We start from the raw sequence: 17,921 nt of genomic DNA on the forward strand, positions 1-17,921 counted from the left end.
TCAAAAGTCTGAATCACAAAATCCCTTCGTTCCTCTCCATAGAAAAGTTTTGAGTCAGTTGGAATGAAATTGCTGACCGAATTTCTTCCCGTTCCACAAATTACTCTGAAAGGGTTTAACTTTGAAGTCGAAAGCCCTTGGGGGATTTTATTTGAGTATTTTGATGGAATTTTTGGATATTTCAAAATCCATAGAAAGAAAAAAGATAGACCGCCATTACTGGAATGGTAACAAATAACATTTAAGTTTCAATTTGTAAGTTTACAGATCATTACAATAAAAAAAGAATAAATTTACCTTTACGGAAACCTTAAATAAAATCAATATTTCTCAAAAGGGATTTTCAACGTCTATTTATTTTCGAAATATAGGTTCATAAAAAAAGTGAACAGGATGCCCAGATAGAGATGGACCTTATATAAAGATGGGTAAAGCCTGTAGACAAAAAGAAAAATATATTCATATGAATTATATATTTAAAACTAAATCCTATCTACATATAGAGATGTGCAAAAAGACTTTTGGAAATCTTAACAAAATAGCACTAAACATAATCATGGCACTGACTTCTAATTCGCAGGTGTAAAAAAAGTTTCATATATTTATTAAGTAACTTCAACAGACCTTGTCAACTGACTGTAACCGAAATCATTTGTTTTAAAACAACTGTTCTGGTGTATAATTGTTCGAAATCTCAATCGATCAAAATGCATAATATTCGAATAAGCAGTTTTAGAAAAACAATTATTTGAAATACATATGTTCGGAAATCTTTAATAAAAACTATTTGTTCAAGAACAATTTATCTTGTGTATAATTGTTCAAAGCAACAATTGATAGAAATACACAATATTCGAATAAGTAGTTTTTGAAAAACAATTATTCGAAATCCTTTTCTTTGAAAACCATTCGTTCGAACACACAATTGGTCGAAATACAATATATTCGAATAGGCAGCTTTCGAAAACTAACTGAACTCAGAATTGATTGAAATACAAAATATTCGAAAAAGAAGTTTTCGAAAAACAGTTGTCCGAAAAGATTAATCGTTTACCAATGAATTTTTCACAAAACAGCAGGAAAGACGGTCAGGAATTCCCTTGGGGATCATCAACTCCGTCGGTCATCTGTACTGATGGAAGGAATCCATTAAGGCCAAAGCCTTGGCAAACTCCTTCTCTGGACCATTGTCAGGAAATGAGCTCACACTTTACACATCAATTAATGTAATGAGAGTAATTAGCTCTCTCTCTCTCTCTCTCTCTCTCTCTCTCTCTCTCTCTCTCTCTCTCTCTCTCTCTCTCTCCCCCTTAATAAGCATAAATTCCTATCTGCAATTTTCCAACATTTTGAGGAATAAAAATCAGACCAGTATTCAGCCTAAAACCAAAATATTCTTAACATTTAAAGATTTGAATTGACAGAAATAATCAACTTTCAAACAAGTTATCGATACATGTTTAAATTCCTACAAAATCTAACTTGGAAGAAACTAAAAAACTTCTAATAAAACTTATGAAAACTTCTCGAGCAACTTTTTTTTTTCTAATTATGTTCATGATCTGAATAAAGACCCCAGCCACCCGTTGAAATACTACAGCTAGAGAGTTATTGGGTCCTTTGACTGGCCAGATAGCACTATATTGAATCCCTCTCTGGTTAAGGTTCATTATTCCTTTGCCTACACATGAACCGAATAGTCTGTCCTATTCCTTACACATTCTCCTTTTTCTTCTTACACCTGACAAAAAAAAAAAAAAAAAAAAAAAAAAAAAAAAAATCATCTTCACTCGAGGGTTTACTATAGCACTGTAGTTATTCAGTGGATACTTTTTTCTTGGTAAGGGTAGAAGAGACTCTTAGTTATGGTCAGCAGCTCTTCTAGAAGGATACTCCAGAATCAAACCGTTATTATCTAGATCCATAACCTCTGTATCGTGGTCTTCCACAGTCTTGGGTTAGAGTTCTCTTGATCGACTGTACACTCTGACAAGCAATTCTATCTACTTTCTATATATATATATATATATATATATATATATATATATATATATATATATATATATACTATGTATATATATATATATATATATATATATATATATATATGTATATATTTTCAGGTATACAAAGCCAGATACGTGCTATTTATTATATAGAGGCGATGGCAAAATATTTGTCTCCATAATATTCTAATATACACTGTGTCCCAGCTGCCCAGGGCTGAGTATTCCCCCATTCAGAAACCACTATCAATCTCTACATTTTCCTCGGACAGTTTCTGAAAGTGTCAGCGTCGTTTACCTTATCTTAAGAACGTTCCCCTCAAAAATATCCTTCCTAGGAGTATTAAGCGAAAAATTTAAAGGATCGAATGGAGAGAAGGAAAAGGGGCTCTGTTGAAATTTTTTTGGTGAAGTGGAGGAAATATAGATTAAAGACGTTACTTAATAAGTAAATTACACCATAAGATATATGCAGAGTATATTTATGAAACTATAAAATACAAGAGATGAGAGCATTTTCAAGAATCAAGCGTTTACGCACTTGTTTGCATCAAAATTAAACACTGCAAATTTATAACCAGCAAATCAGATAACAAAAAATCAAACTACTACTAAAATTATTTTAGTGGTTAAAACCCGGATGGATAAAATATTCTATGCTTCAAACCAATGACCTTCGTGCGTTTAATTAACATTCAGAATAACTTATGATTTTTGCAATGATCATTAACAATTTAGTTTCAATCGATGATTAAGAAGAAATGAAAGAATGACAGAAATCAACAACCAAGATGAGACAACGAGATTCTGAAAGACTAAGTCATTCATTCCAAGAGATTTTTGAGCCTCCCTAAAACTATTTTAAACTGGGATGTTCTCTTTACATTGAGAAAAGTATTTCATTTCTGTCACAGAAAGAACACAGAGACAACTAGAGATTCCGCGATAGTCTCAAACTATAAAATGAAAATGATTTATATAAATCAACTTTGTTATGAGTATTGTGGAAACCTAATCTATCCAACAAGAGTACTTTCTAAATACCATTAAATCCTCTAAATATATATATATAGTATAAATAATCTTATAATTCAAATTAGGGTAAGTACCTTCCGAAAAGGAGTACTAAAGACAAATCATAACCTTCAATGAAACATTCAAATTCTGTAATATAATCATCTACTAGCGAAGTTATAATTATATCAACAAATATTTCCTCTTCTTTCAACCGTATCAATCCCACAGTATAGCAGGGTCGGCCGCTCAAGTCAAATGTTTCATCTCTTTCTATTCCTTGCACCGTTTTCACCTCACTCCTATCACTCCTGATTAACTGACGCCCCCCACACGCCTCCTCCCCACCGCTGGCATGTTCTTGGCTCTCTTGATTGGTTCCAGCTCCTCTCTTCTCATTACACGGCCATATCATCTCAGATGAGGTTCCCTAGTCTTCTCCATTACATTAACTACAAATTCTTCTTATATCTTAACTCTCCCTCTTTTCCATCCCTTTCATCTTCTTGGAATTTACAGTAAGACCATCGTAGTCGTCAACAGGTAAAGAAATAATGAAAATTTTTTAAGTTTCTAACTAGCACATTAAAACATTAAGTATATCTAATATTACATTGAATTAACCCGAAGGAATCAATTGAGAGGAAGGTTTAAAACTATTCTGATTCTACAATAAAAACTGATTTATAGCTACCTAATCAGATAACAAATAATCAAAATACAATTACTGATCTGTTACCAAAACTATTTTAGTGGCTAAAACCCTGATGGATAAAATATTCTATGCTTGAAACCAATGACCTCCATATATTTTAATCATATTCAGAATGACTTAAGATATTTTGCCATTTTGATATACGATTTCTAGTACATTATTACTATTACCTATTAGTTTCAATAAACCATAAAGGGGACATTGTTATCGTTCCCAAGGCTGAATTAATCATAATAATAATAATAATAATAATAATAATAATAATAATAATAATAATAATAATAATAATAATGAAAACACAACACCAACTATAGTATCAATCCATATAGTCTTTATTGCAGCAAATAGGAGCGAGGGAAAATATCAAAATCATAGCAAAGGTAATCAGAGTAAGTTTCAGCAAAAAATATGGGTAATATTGAGAAAAAAATAAAGCCAATCCTAGCCAAATAATATAAAAAATATTTGTTTTTGTCCTTTTTTACGCTCTCTGAATGATAAAATTTCTCTCTTTCTATTTGAACAATGCGAACTTGAGATATATTTCTTTTCATAGCTCGGTTAGTTACACACTGAGGTTTTACTGAGCTGAATCCTAAGCCTTTTAAAAGGGATGTGGCACACTTTGTGACGAGTTTAAAAATCTCCGTACAGTATAAAATATAGGGTGTGTCTGGCTCAAGGCCAATATAGATTGGCCTTGGTCTGGCTATATATTTATATATATATATATATATATATATATATATATATATATATATATATATATATATATATATATATATATTTATTTCCTCTCCCGCTAAGAAGAATAGCTAAACGCATGACTACTCGGTCTCTTGCCAAGCCCTAGGGTAGGGGTGTATGTGTGTGAACATCTACCTATATATTTAGCAGTAATTTTGACGGGTTGCGTACACTAGTTACCATATAATCATAATCAGAAAAAAATATCCAAAATCCGATTCCGTCTGAAACAAAATCTGGATCTGATGCCATGATTGACGGAAAGAGCCCATTTTGCATGGCTTGTTTTACTGGGAACACCATATCAGGATACACCACAGGTTTAAAGGTCACTCATGAGCGACAGGACATCCTGATCTCCACCCATGCCAAGACCAAGGAGGGGCAGACAATGGCTGCTGATGACACGGTAATTAGACCGATAGGTTGCCCAAAACCTCCATCACTACCTCACAAGGGCAGAGAGGTTGTGACCATTAAAGATATCTTTTCGAGCTGCGAGCATGGGTCCAACTCTTGGCCCAGGAATCAGGTACGTCAGCCACTAAACAGCCACAACCTCTAAATCTTCTTAATACTATATGAGTTAATGAAACAAAAGAAAAATTAACAAATAGTTTTGTTAAACAAAACCCTAAATCAATAATAACTGTGCTGTCAACAATAATGAGATTTTTGTTTGCCGCATGTAAAACAGTCATTTATATCTAGAAACTCATTAATCATTACAAAAACAAAAGCTACATGGATAAAACATGGGATTTCAATGAGAAAATCTTATCAACTCAAATTACTTTCATTGTATCTCAGTAGGAGGCTTCCAAAAGACATCTGATGTCAGCAATTAAGCAAAAGAACACAAAAGTAAATAAAGATTCCAAAACAACAGCAAACTTCCAAATCTATAAAGTTAAGAAAAGGAGGAAATTCATTTTAAAAGCTCTCGAGTTGAACACCCATTTCACTATTTTACAAAACATGCCTAGATAATCCATCTCAGCTTTAGCTTAAAGATCAAATCTGACACTTAAGAAAAGCGTACAATACAAGGTAAAATAGAAATGACTAAGTATCACCTGCATAAACTGTAGGCCTCTTTAAATAAAGAATATCTTGCTAATAAGACGAAACGCAGTGAGTAACATCAGCTCGTAATTCTATAGAGTATTTGGTCTTTGTGTATGCCTATCAGCCTTTTTGAAATCCCCTTAAGAAATCAGTTTAGCGAAGGATCCTTTTAATGGTTAAAAAGAAACCTATGGATCACTATTGTTAAATCATAGCTACAGAGATTATCCAAAAGTCACCTTTTCATAAAGAGCCTTTGAATTGCAAAGGAGAAAAAGAAAATATATTATGCTCTCTATCTCACTAACACAGAACATACCGTACTGAAACACTTATGAGCAGGACAAGACACATACATTAGAAGATAAAAAAGGGTACTATCTCATGGTATTCAGTAGAAATTAAGGTAAAATTAAGTTTAACCGATTTTAACTAACCAAACAACAGGAAAAGACACCATAGGCTTTCTACATAAGTTTTCATCACTTTGATTCCAAAGAGAAGTTCAAATGTAATCGGGAAATATAAACTATGAAGATACTAAGACAGTCTTACATTAATTAAGTTTCAAAAAACTAAAGGCAGTACAAGACACACTTCCAACGGAATTAATGTACTGCGTTTATTAAATATACTATTGTAGTTTATAAGCTGAACCTTATATATATATATATATATATATATATATATATATATATATATATATATATATATATATATATATATATATATATATATATATATATATATATATATTCAAATAAGCCATATATATTTTTGATACATTAATGTCTAGATTCTCTTAACGACCTCGGGATCAGAGCCCCAGGCGAAATCACACAAAGACAAGAGCTTGGGTCCGGCCGGGAATCGAACCCTGGTCGGCAAGCTTGTATAGACAGTGACTAAGCCACTTGGCCACGAAGAAAAGAGAATCCAGACATTAATGTATCAAAAATATATATGGCTTATTTGAATATGAAAAACACGTCTGAATGTGCAAAATTTATCATATATATATATATATATATATATATATATATATATATATATATATATATATATATATATATATATATATATATATATATGTTATCAGTAGTATATCAAACTTTGTGTCTCATATTGTCAATATATATACACACATATATATATATATATATATATATATATATATATATATGTATATATATATATATATCTATATATATATATATATATATATATATATATTTATACTGTATATATATATATATATATATATATATATATGTATATATATATATATACATATATATACATATAGATACATATATATTTAAATATATATATATATATATACATATATATATACAGATACATGTATACATATATATACATAAATACATATATATATATATATATATATATATATATATATATATATATATATGTATACAGTATATAGATTGACAATATGAGACATAAGGTTTAGTTTACAACTGATAACATATCATGGATACATGGAATAAATCTCTCAAGAAAATAGTTGAAGGAACCTATACCAGGTTTCAGGTTCAATTTCGCTGGATAAGTGAGATGGGATCAATGGCATCACTTTGATTATTTAAACATTCCAGTAGAAATCGTTTAAATACATTGCCATTATACATAGTACATCTGTGATCACGAACAACAACAATTGCATAGAGAGACAGAGAGAGAGAGAGAGAGAGAGAGAGAAAGAGAGAGAGAGAGAGAGAGAGAGAGAGAGAGAGAGAGAGAGAGAGAGAGAGAGAGACCGACCAAACTATGCTCTTCAGCATCTACTTACCGTATAAGACTAACATTTGATATTAACACTGATAGATAATCTACTTACGTCATAGTTCTCAAAATGCCTAAATCATGATTTATGGAAGATAATATGTCCAAACCTTAATGTTTGAATTGAAATTATTTGAGAAACTTGAACTAATGGCTAACGTGGTGATGAAACGGCCAAACCCCTAGACATGAATAAAAGGACATGTGTGAGGCCTTTGCCTGCAGTGGACTAGAAACGGCTGCTCTTGTGTGTATTGTATTTGTGTGCATATGCAAACTATATGTATATGTATATATATAAATATACATACATATATATACAGTATATATATATATATATATATATATATATATATATATATATATATATATATATATATATATATATATGATAAATTTTGCACATTTTTACGTGTCGTTAAGAGAATCCAGACATTAATATATCAAAATATATATGGCTTATTTGAATATATATATATATATATATATATATATATATATATATATGTATATATATATATATATATATATATATATATATATATATACATATATATATATACTAGTACCTCAAAAACTATAAACAAATTGATACGAAATAGAGCTTTACGAACTGAAGTGACTGGGCCAAATTTCCCGCTCAGAAGTCCTAATCACCAAGTCAATTCGTTCAGTTGGAATGAAATTGCTGACCAAATTTCTTCACGCTCCCCAAATTACTCGGAAAGGGTTAGGCTTTAAAGTCGAAAGCCCTTGAGGGATTTTATTTGAGTATTTTGAGGGAATCTTTTGAGATTTCGAAACCCATAGAAAGGAAAAAAAAGGTCGCCATTCCTCAAATGGTAATATAAATAACATTTCAGTTTCATTTTGTGAGTTTACAATAATCAAAATTAGATTTACCTTTACGGATACCATAAAAAAATCAATATTTATCAAAAGGGACTATCTACGTCTATTTGTTTTCTAAAAAAAAAAAAAAAAAAAAAAAAAAGGATTAAGTGAACAGGATGCCCCGGATAGGGAGCGACCCTATATAGAGATGGGCAAAGGCTATTGACAAGGAAAAGAAAAAGTTCATATATAATATATCTATAAAACTAAATTATATCTACATATAGAGATGTGCAAAACACTTTTGGAAATCTTTGCAAAATAGCCCTAAACATAATCATGGCACTGACTTGTAATTCATAGGTGTAAAAAATGGCTTCATATATTTATTAAGTAACATCCACATACCTTGTCCCCTGACAGTAACTAATATTATTTGTTTGAAAACAACTGTTCGAATGTATAAATGTTCGAAATCTCAATGGATCAAAATGCAAAATATTCGAATAAGCAGTTTTAGAAAAACAATTATTTGAAATACAAATGTTCGAAAGCCCCTAAAAAAAATGTTCGAGAACAATTCTTCTAGTGTATAATTGTTCGAAGTCAAAATTGATAAAAATACAAAATATTCGAATAAGCAGTTTTTGAAAAAAAAAAAATATTCGAAATACAATTCTTTGAAAACCATTTGTTCGAAGACACAATTAATCGAAATAAAATAAAGTCGAATAGGCAGCTTCCGAAAAACAATTGAACTCACAAGTGATCGAAATAAGAAATATTCGAAAAAAGAAATTTTGAAAAACAATTGCTTAAACAAATTAATCGTTTACCAATGAATCCTTCACAAAACAGCTGGAACAGCTGGAAAGACGGCCAGGAATTCCTTTGGGGATCATCAACTCCGTCAGTCATCTGTACTGATGGAAGGAATCCATTAAGGCCAAAGCCTTGACAAACTCCTTCTCTGGACCTTTGTAGGAAATGAGCTCACACTTTACTCATCAATTAACGTAATGAGGGTAATTATCTCTCTCTCTCTCTCTCTCTCTCTCTCTCTCTCTCTCTCTCTCTCTCTCTCTCTCTCTCTACACGCATAAATTCCTATGAACAATTTTCTCACATATAAACCCCTAAATGAGTCCTTATTGAAGTTTGGCCATTCTATGCGACTCCAGTTCTTTCATTAGTGTCTATTCACCCTGACTCAAACCAGCTATTGGACTCATCTGTAGACACGAAGGACATTCTTCGGTATGAAAATAACCCCATAATTACTCCGTCAGTATTACTTACATAGGTTGAACCAAAACACCCCATTCTCACGTTATCATTTCATCAAGAAGAAGAAGAAGAAGAAGAAGAAGAAGAAGAAAGGTTGTTTACAAAATAGTTCAACTACCAAAAAACAAACAAGATTAAACAAATACGTAACGTCTTTTAATGATTAAAAAAAGTGCAAACTATCAAAATGGCCAATTCAAAAGACTTCAGAAAGGGCACAAAGCTAATTACCAAGATTTCCTTGAAAACCAGTCCAATACGTATTTCACATACACATAGGAAACGTATGTAATATGAATTTACACAATATACAGGCACTACATACTCGAAGTCGTCTTGTTATAACCTCGCACCATCATACCTGCTTTGGCTTCAAGTCATTCCACGGGAATGAGTCTTCATTCATCTTTTTAGTTTGGATCTTCAAACGATTTCAAACACCGGAAATATGTAATATGGTAAGATATCATTATAGCTTTAAAATCTGATATAAAACACAAACATGCATATACTTTTAATGACAGTAAAACGACAAAGCTAAGTCATGCACCATCTCATGGATATCCACATAAAGTATCTTAATTATATTCGTCCTGAGTAATGTTCTCATACTCTGGCATTTACGATGCCTTGGGCATTTTCTGGCAGAGGGTGGGGATGATTTAGGATGCAACAAATGACATTAAGCCCTTTGAAGATTTCTCCTTCAAAAAAAAAAAAAAAAAAAAAAAAAAAAAAAACTAGGATAGCTGATCCGGAGGATTTTACACAATGGTCGACATCTCATATGGCAGAATAAATAATTACAATTTGACACAAAACACGTCACCCCATTTCTTAATAAATGTTCTTTTATTTCTTAGCCTTTACCTTTGTCTCAGATGAATTTACATCGACCGTTTTTGGATGAAGCAAAGAAAATCGATAGATAGTGATAATATGAAATTTATCAATAAGAAGGATTACAATTATCCTTATCATTTGTGTTGTTATCACACATACACACACCAACCATAGACATGAATAAAGACATATCTGAGGCCGCTGTCCTGCAATGAACCAGATACAGCTGCATTTTTTGTTATGTGTGAGTGTGTGTTCTCATATCAATCCAAAATAAACCCATAAACATTGAATCTACTTTGGGAGTAGCTTACATCCAAAGGGTTTGAAGGGTACAAAGTGCCCTTGCTTCAACCAGGATTCCAACCTATACAGTGACATATGCTACCCTCCTATCGAGAGAAATGACAGGAGATGCATCTTATGCTGTACATATACCGTATATCCCGTGTCATAAGACGCTACAAGTGGTAAGACGCACCCTTAAATTAGCAAGGCAGTTCTAGAAAATAAAATTAGGATTTTAAAAACTTCTTAGTACAAATCCCTAGTCAGAGACTCTAGCGTGATTACTGTCTTGCAACGTAACTTTTCTTATTTTGGGTGAATTATGAAATGTTTAAGTTGATATTAATTAGCTATAGGCCGATTATCCCAATTTTATTACATATTCATATAAGAAACCTCTAAAGTTGTCATAGTTTCCACCACAACTACACGTTTAGTCAGAATGTTTGGTGTTTCAAGTGTTGTTTACATCAAGGCAGTGCCAAAGGTGCATAAAATTTTGTTAAAGATTCAAAATTCTAGTACTAATTCCAAAATTCTTCGTGCAGCCTATAAATTTTCACACAAAATGTAATTATTGATTAAAGAAATCTAGACATTCTTTTAAGTGGAATAATTTTGTTACTGTTTATGTGTTTCTAGGTCTGATTACTTTTCTGCTAACTTGGTAATACTGCACTCAACAAACAGGATTTTTTTCCAACTGTCTGTGTATTATTTCGTAACTCAGGCAACAAAGTCATTATCAATATATTGCTTTATTACAAAATGTCAACAAAATATGAGAATATAAATATATATACATCATAAACAACTATGTCATAGCGTCGTCTGCTATGAGACTATTAGTTGGCATGTTTTCTTGTAGAAGAGGATTAGCAAGTCATCAGCTGATTACTAAAAGAAAAAAAAAAATGCTACAGTACTTCATTGAAGGATGTGCAATATAAAAATGAATTAATTTATTACATATTAATGATAATTGTAGGATTATATTCTATCTCTCGTGAGTTTGAGTGCTTGTATGTCAATAGTTGCGTGTTTGAAGGGTGTCAAACTCCCTTATACAGCTTTTTCTTAAGTGTTAAGAGGCAGGGTCATTTTGGAGGGCACTTTTCTAAAGGTGCGTCTTATGACACGGGAAATACGGTAATTTAGGTTCTGTACTTGCAATCAAAATCATTTAATGTTCTCTACGGTAGTCGAGTGGTAAGCTAGTGAACCATGGCCATTTATGATATATTTAGAACAATTCACAAGTGGATTTCAAAACAAATCAAAAGAAAAGAATGAATTCTTAATTTGCATAAAAGGGTAAAATTCAATCACTGCTAGACGTCATTAATACTGAGGGAAAATTGCTTTTTTTCACAGGATTAAACCCAGGAAACGCTTCTGACTAAAACTCCAATAACATTCTGGCAGTCACCGAATTCCGGTTAGGTCTGATTTCCTCCCGACCACTGGAGAAAAAGGTCCTTGGAATGTCTCCTCACTATTTCCATTACCCATCAAAGGTTTCCTGAACTGAATTTATTCCCGAAATACGCCAGATACATTTTTCTCCGAACTTGGAAAACCCGAAAATAGGGAATAAAGAAAAAATCTGAACAGAAATTTTTGAAGATGGGAGATATTTTTATTTATTTATTTAAAGGCAAGTAGAAAGAGCATTCAGAGAATTCAAACCTCCGCCAATGAAGATGGTCAACATTCTACTAAAGACTACGGACCAAGTTTTCCCTTTTTCTCATGTCGACAATGTATGAATCTACTGGAGGCTATAATAACAACAAAAATAATCACAATACCGATCTTGATCCGGTTCACCTTACAAATTGAATGGGCTCTTCTGGAGCATAATACCTATCCGTTGTTGAAACTTGGAAGTAATCCTGCTAAAAGTTTATTAAATAAATGAACGCAGGTAAAAATACAATCTCCTTGGCGGAAATGAAAATGGTCTTATATAAACCAACTTGAAGTAGGACCCCCCCCCCCACCCCCCCCCCCCCCCCCCCCCAAATACTATTACTATACTCGATTGCAAAACCAAATCATTATGTTTTTCTTAAATACAAACTACAATATACACGTAAATCAACATGGCATATAAAACTATACAAATAACGCATTAATTGTTAAAAACTTTTAGTTTGGTTTGTAATTCCATAAAAGCATATATATTAAAATCTAAAAAAAAATATCAAAACGTATTTCTTAGCCCCGTTATGGAATGCCTAAGCAAATAGGAATCCTGTCATTTAAACTACTGAAATCGAACCGATGGAATAAGAATAGTTGAATCAAATACGTCTAGCGTTCTTTTCAAAACCACTGAACTGCATTTCCGGGGACCCTTTGCATCTCACCATACGGGGCAATTCCCTCCATTTACTACCATCATTATTACTAGTGTACGGGACCCGTCAAAAATGGTGGCTTAAGATTAGATAGATAACCATACACACAGATCCATCTCTTCCCACACCTTCCATCATTCCTAACTGCTCCCTCTTCCGATACCCGAGGGACGGGAAGAGACGCTGGAGTCATACTTCGGCAATGCTGTTCAGGGTGACAGGAAATCAATCAATCAATAAATAAGTAAATGATTATATACATATATATATATATATATATATATTATATATATATATATATATATATATATTTACACACGTATATAAAAATCCAGACACTTGTTCTTTATCATATAGGGAGATTATCATTACTGGCTAAGCTACAACACTAGTTCAAAAAGAAGAATGCAACAAAGCCAAGGGCTCAAACAGGAAAAATAGCCTAGTTAAGAAAGGAAATAAGGAAATAAATAAACTTATATGAGAGTAATGAATAACAACTATAAAATATCATAAGACCGATAACAAAGTTAAAATAAATCTGTCATATAGAACCTATGAACAAAGGCACCAAAATATTCACTACAAGTTTGAACTTCTGATGTTTCACAACTTCAATTCCTTCATCAGAAAGATCAGTCCACAATCCTGCTAACAGCTGGAATAAAACTTCTAGAATACGTGCAGTGTGAGGACTTATGATGTAAATGGCAAGCCTGTTAGGATTAACTGCATAACTAGAACTACGTACAGGATTGTCTAGTCTGGGAAGATCTGAATGCAAAGGATGGTCATATTTATGAAAGATCTTATGTAACATATGAATAAAGAACTAACTGAACTACGGTGCCAGAGATTTATATCAAGATGAGGAATAAGAAATTTAATAGATCGCAAGTTTTTGTCCAAGAAATTAAGATGAAAGTCACATGCAGCTGAAGACCAGACAGGAAAATAATGCTCAAACCGGGTAGAATGAAAGACTTTATTTCCTCGGTAAAGCTTGATCATCGAAAACCTTAAAAGAATTTAATAAATTGTTTCTTTTTACCGAAATAAGAAGACTGATTAAATGCAATGTTGAACTGTATGTACTCTTATATCATAATACTAAAATGCTATTATAACTTTAACGCTACTTTGCTATTTTGTGTTTAATATCTCATGTCATTGATGTCAATCGTTACCATACCGAGAAAACCAAGAAACCAAAAGCACTGTCAGCTTTCAGTATGTTATTAATGTGCATCAAAATAATGAAATTCAACGTTTAAATAATCTATAGATCTTTAATCCCCGTTATTGCAACAATATCACAAAACCTTATAGAACAGAATCCTGATACGAACTAAAAACAATTATCGTTTGATCTTCAAAATATTCTTTCAGGGATTTCTTTAATATGAATAAATTATTTAAAAAAAAGAGAGAGAGAGAGAGAAGAGAGAGAGAGGAGAGAGGAGAGAGAGGAGAGAGAGAGAGAGAGAGAGAGAGAGAGAGAGAGAGAGAGAGAATGTCAAAGGTTGGGAATTTAAGGAAATAATTGTGAATTCGCAGCCCCTAATATATGACATTTCTAAAACTGCACCTCTATATATAAAGGAAACAAAAACAGAATAAATAAAGATGAATTCTAATTTTTTGTTACCTTGACTTCTATCAGACAGCCTTCTCTCCCTCGGCTTAGAAATCGTTACCATCACATACCTGAACGAAAATTTCCAAATTACCAAAATATAAAAGAGATGTAATAAATATTTTATTCTACTCACCCATGACTCAATATCAACAATGCATTTATCTCCTAAATCAGGAAACTTCATGGAAATGATTTTTCTGCAGTTCAGTGTCATTTGGGAAAAGTCGTTCTCTTCCAAAACTCCATGCAAAAAGGAATGGAGAAAATATGTCCGGTTTCTTCATTGAAAGCTTCTTGATACACAGAAGGCATTGACATAAAAGAAATTAATAAAATACACTAATATACTTGTCAATACAGATTATAGCTAATGGGTTATGAGCTCTGGACACTAAACCAACTGTGGTAATGAGTCCTCGCATGAAGGCGTGTTTTATTGCGTATTGTTTCAAAGATTCTGTATTTATGTTCATGCAACATGCTACAGAATTCATTATGCCTGTCATTTATAAGGTATGCCTTATAAAAAGCTATCAGCATTAACTACTTTTTCATAATTAATGCTAATTGCTTTTTTCCAGGATATTTTTCAATTTCTATAGTATACATTATAAACGATATACAATCTATTAATGTACTCTATGTATCACTACAAAAAAAAAAAAAAAAACAATAAGACAATCCAGCCGTTATAGAAACCTCACGTTCGGTTACTGTATACCTTAAAAAGTTAATATTCTGAAAAAGCAATGAATAATAATTATAAAACAATGTACTCTATGTATAACTACAAAACAAGTGTAACACCCGGTTACTATAAACACCAACTGAAGTCTTAGACAACGTAAGAAAGTACAAACCAGACGCATTCTTCTTCTTATTCTTTTTCCTCGTAACGTTTCCCTTTGATAGCCTTAATGGACCTCCAACTTGGGCCTCATCCAGTTATCTCTCATTACTTTGCTCTCATCGGTAGATTCACGAACCACCAACACACATTTCCTCAAAAGATTTTTCTTTGAATATCTCTTACCTATTTATTTATCCAAATTTCTCTTACTTATCTTTTCCTCAGATTCCTCTTACTCATTTTCTCTTCAGATTTCTCTTACTCATTTCTCCTCAGATTTCTCTTACTTATCCTTTCCTCAGATTTCTTACCCATACATTTGTTTAGGTTTCTTCTCCTAGATAATCTATATCTTTTAATAAATATTTTGGCTTTTTGCACTAACCTGGAAACAATACCAACAAAAATGTTTCCTTATTTTGTAGCCTTAGTTTATTTCTATAGAAATATTTTCTAAATAAACTACAACATAAAACTTACTGACCTACAAATACCTGATCATGTATTTTAATGTTATCTTTGAATATAACTCCCATCTGTTTACATTTCCCTTCACGATCTACTTTACATTTGCGCGTTCGTTTTTTGTGGCTGATTCTTAACGAAATCTTACAATAGAGTTGAATGTCACTCAGTTCTTGATATTACTATCAAATTAACACAAATATCTTTTCGGTATGGAACGCACAACATTTTCTCTATCATACAAAATCCTACTGATCGAACATTTGAACCTTTGACCTGAGCCCGTCTTTGAGATGATTTACTAAATTACAACCAAGAAAAAACTAAAATAACTAAATGTCATGAAAACACCGACTTAACTCAACACATTGCTTTCTTTTATATAATGCTGCTACGGAATAAAAAAATCTATTTCAAATACACACAGAACATGTTGAACGTTCATATTTTAAATTAATCGAGTGTTCACCCATCCCCCCCCCTCTCTCTCTCTCTCTCCTCTCTCTCTCTCCTCTCTCTCTCTCTCTCTCTCTCTCTCTCTCTCTCTCGTATTTAAAATTTCGTTGCATATTTTTGAAAAAGTAGGTGAAGCTAGTATTGATTTTCCCTTCATCCTTCATTATGAATAAGTGAATATTCCACCGATTACATTCCAATTGTTCTTTAAGAAAGTGCACAGGCAAAGCTGACGAGGAGGACACCGTGACAATTCTTTCCTCTAACTTGTCTAAACTGTAGCCATTAGAAAAGAAATGTTGTCCTTCCGAGATTCCTATTAAGGTTCTGTTGACAGAGACGAGAGATAAAACGAATGGAAGGATAAATCGCTCCCAGCAGCGCTCGGGAAATGGATCAGACGAAGCCTTGAAAGTTCGTGGGATCTGATGATGATGATGCAGATTGCCATGCCTATAGCATGACACGGGCTCTTGTCGCTGGGCAGCCCGTAAAGATGGGAGCACACACGGAGTCTAAGCGATCCTCCAGAAGACTTAATGATTTAAAGTATTTTGAAAAGAATAAATTGTTTACACTATTGAATACTGTATTTAAAAGATCTTCCTTCTCACATTAAAAGCATTTTTTATTTAGTCCCTGCCAATAGAATAGGCCCTTTCCTGAGTGGAGATACCTTAACGTGATGAAAGGCTTTGGCGTATCGTTATGATCAGCAAAGCTGTACTGGTCATGGCCCACTCAAACTAGGTTGGTTTGCCTTGAGCGGTATGACTAAAATCTCCCATCATCATCAAATCCGTAGTGGGCAGAGGGGTGATGATAATGGTCAAACCTCAGACATGAATATGGACATGTCTCAGGACTTATCCTGTACTGGATTAGAAATGGCTGAATTGATGTTGTTGTAATAAAATGGGACATCTTTAATTACTATATAACAGAGGTGATGGAGAAATATTCCATTACACAAAACATTGCATAGCCTTCTGAGCTACACGAACTTCGATACAATTTGATAAGAATTCGATCAGTTCCTCACACTATCTCACTTTTCTAATTTCACGTAGACCTTTCATATCTCCAAACTGGAAACCAGAAAAAACAACGTATTTAAGAACCCAAGATGTAAAGAAAACTAAGAGATGATTATATTTAAAGATTTAAAGGCTACTCAAGAATAGCAGAGCAAGGGGGAAATGTCAATGCCCTAGCAAGCAGAACTACTTCCATGAGAGTGTCCCATTAATACATATAATCAGCGCCCATACTGGGATCAGCGAGGGCCAGGCAATGGCTGTTGATGACTCAGGCAGGTAGACCAACAAACCACCCATCCTTAGCTCACATGGATGTTGAGTTTACAAACACTGCAAAAAACTATCGATCTTGAGCGTACCTCGAGCCTCAGTCAGGCAGATCAACCGACAGGGACGTTTCCAAATGGTCGTGAAATTGAAAAGGATTCAACAGCGTCTTCGAAAACGTCAAGACGAACAATAAAACTTTAAAAAGTTTCAGGTGTCTGGCGTCATTTCTA

At 32.8% G+C, this 17,921-nt stretch overlaps 1 protein-coding gene across 1 annotated transcript in view; it reads left to right on the forward strand.

The window, feature by feature from the left end:
• The first annotated feature begins 4,732 nt into the window (after positions 1 to 4,732).
• LOC137632798 (FK506-binding protein 5-like) overlaps positions 4,733 to 17,921 on the forward strand; it is a 77,905-nt gene continuing 64,716 nt past the window's right edge. Inside the window, exon 1 of the mRNA XM_068364891.1 lies at positions 4,733 to 5,014. Within this exon, the coding sequence (XP_068220992.1) occupies positions 4,733 to 5,014 (282 nt within the window). The remainder of the gene's footprint in view (positions 5,015 to 17,921) is intronic.

The sequence above is a fragment of the Palaemon carinicauda genome, chromosome 3 (genome assembly GCF_036898095.1).
Source record: "Palaemon carinicauda isolate YSFRI2023 chromosome 3, ASM3689809v2, whole genome shotgun sequence".
Classification (NCBI taxonomy): Eukaryota; Metazoa; Arthropoda; class Malacostraca; order Decapoda; family Palaemonidae; genus Palaemon; species Palaemon carinicauda.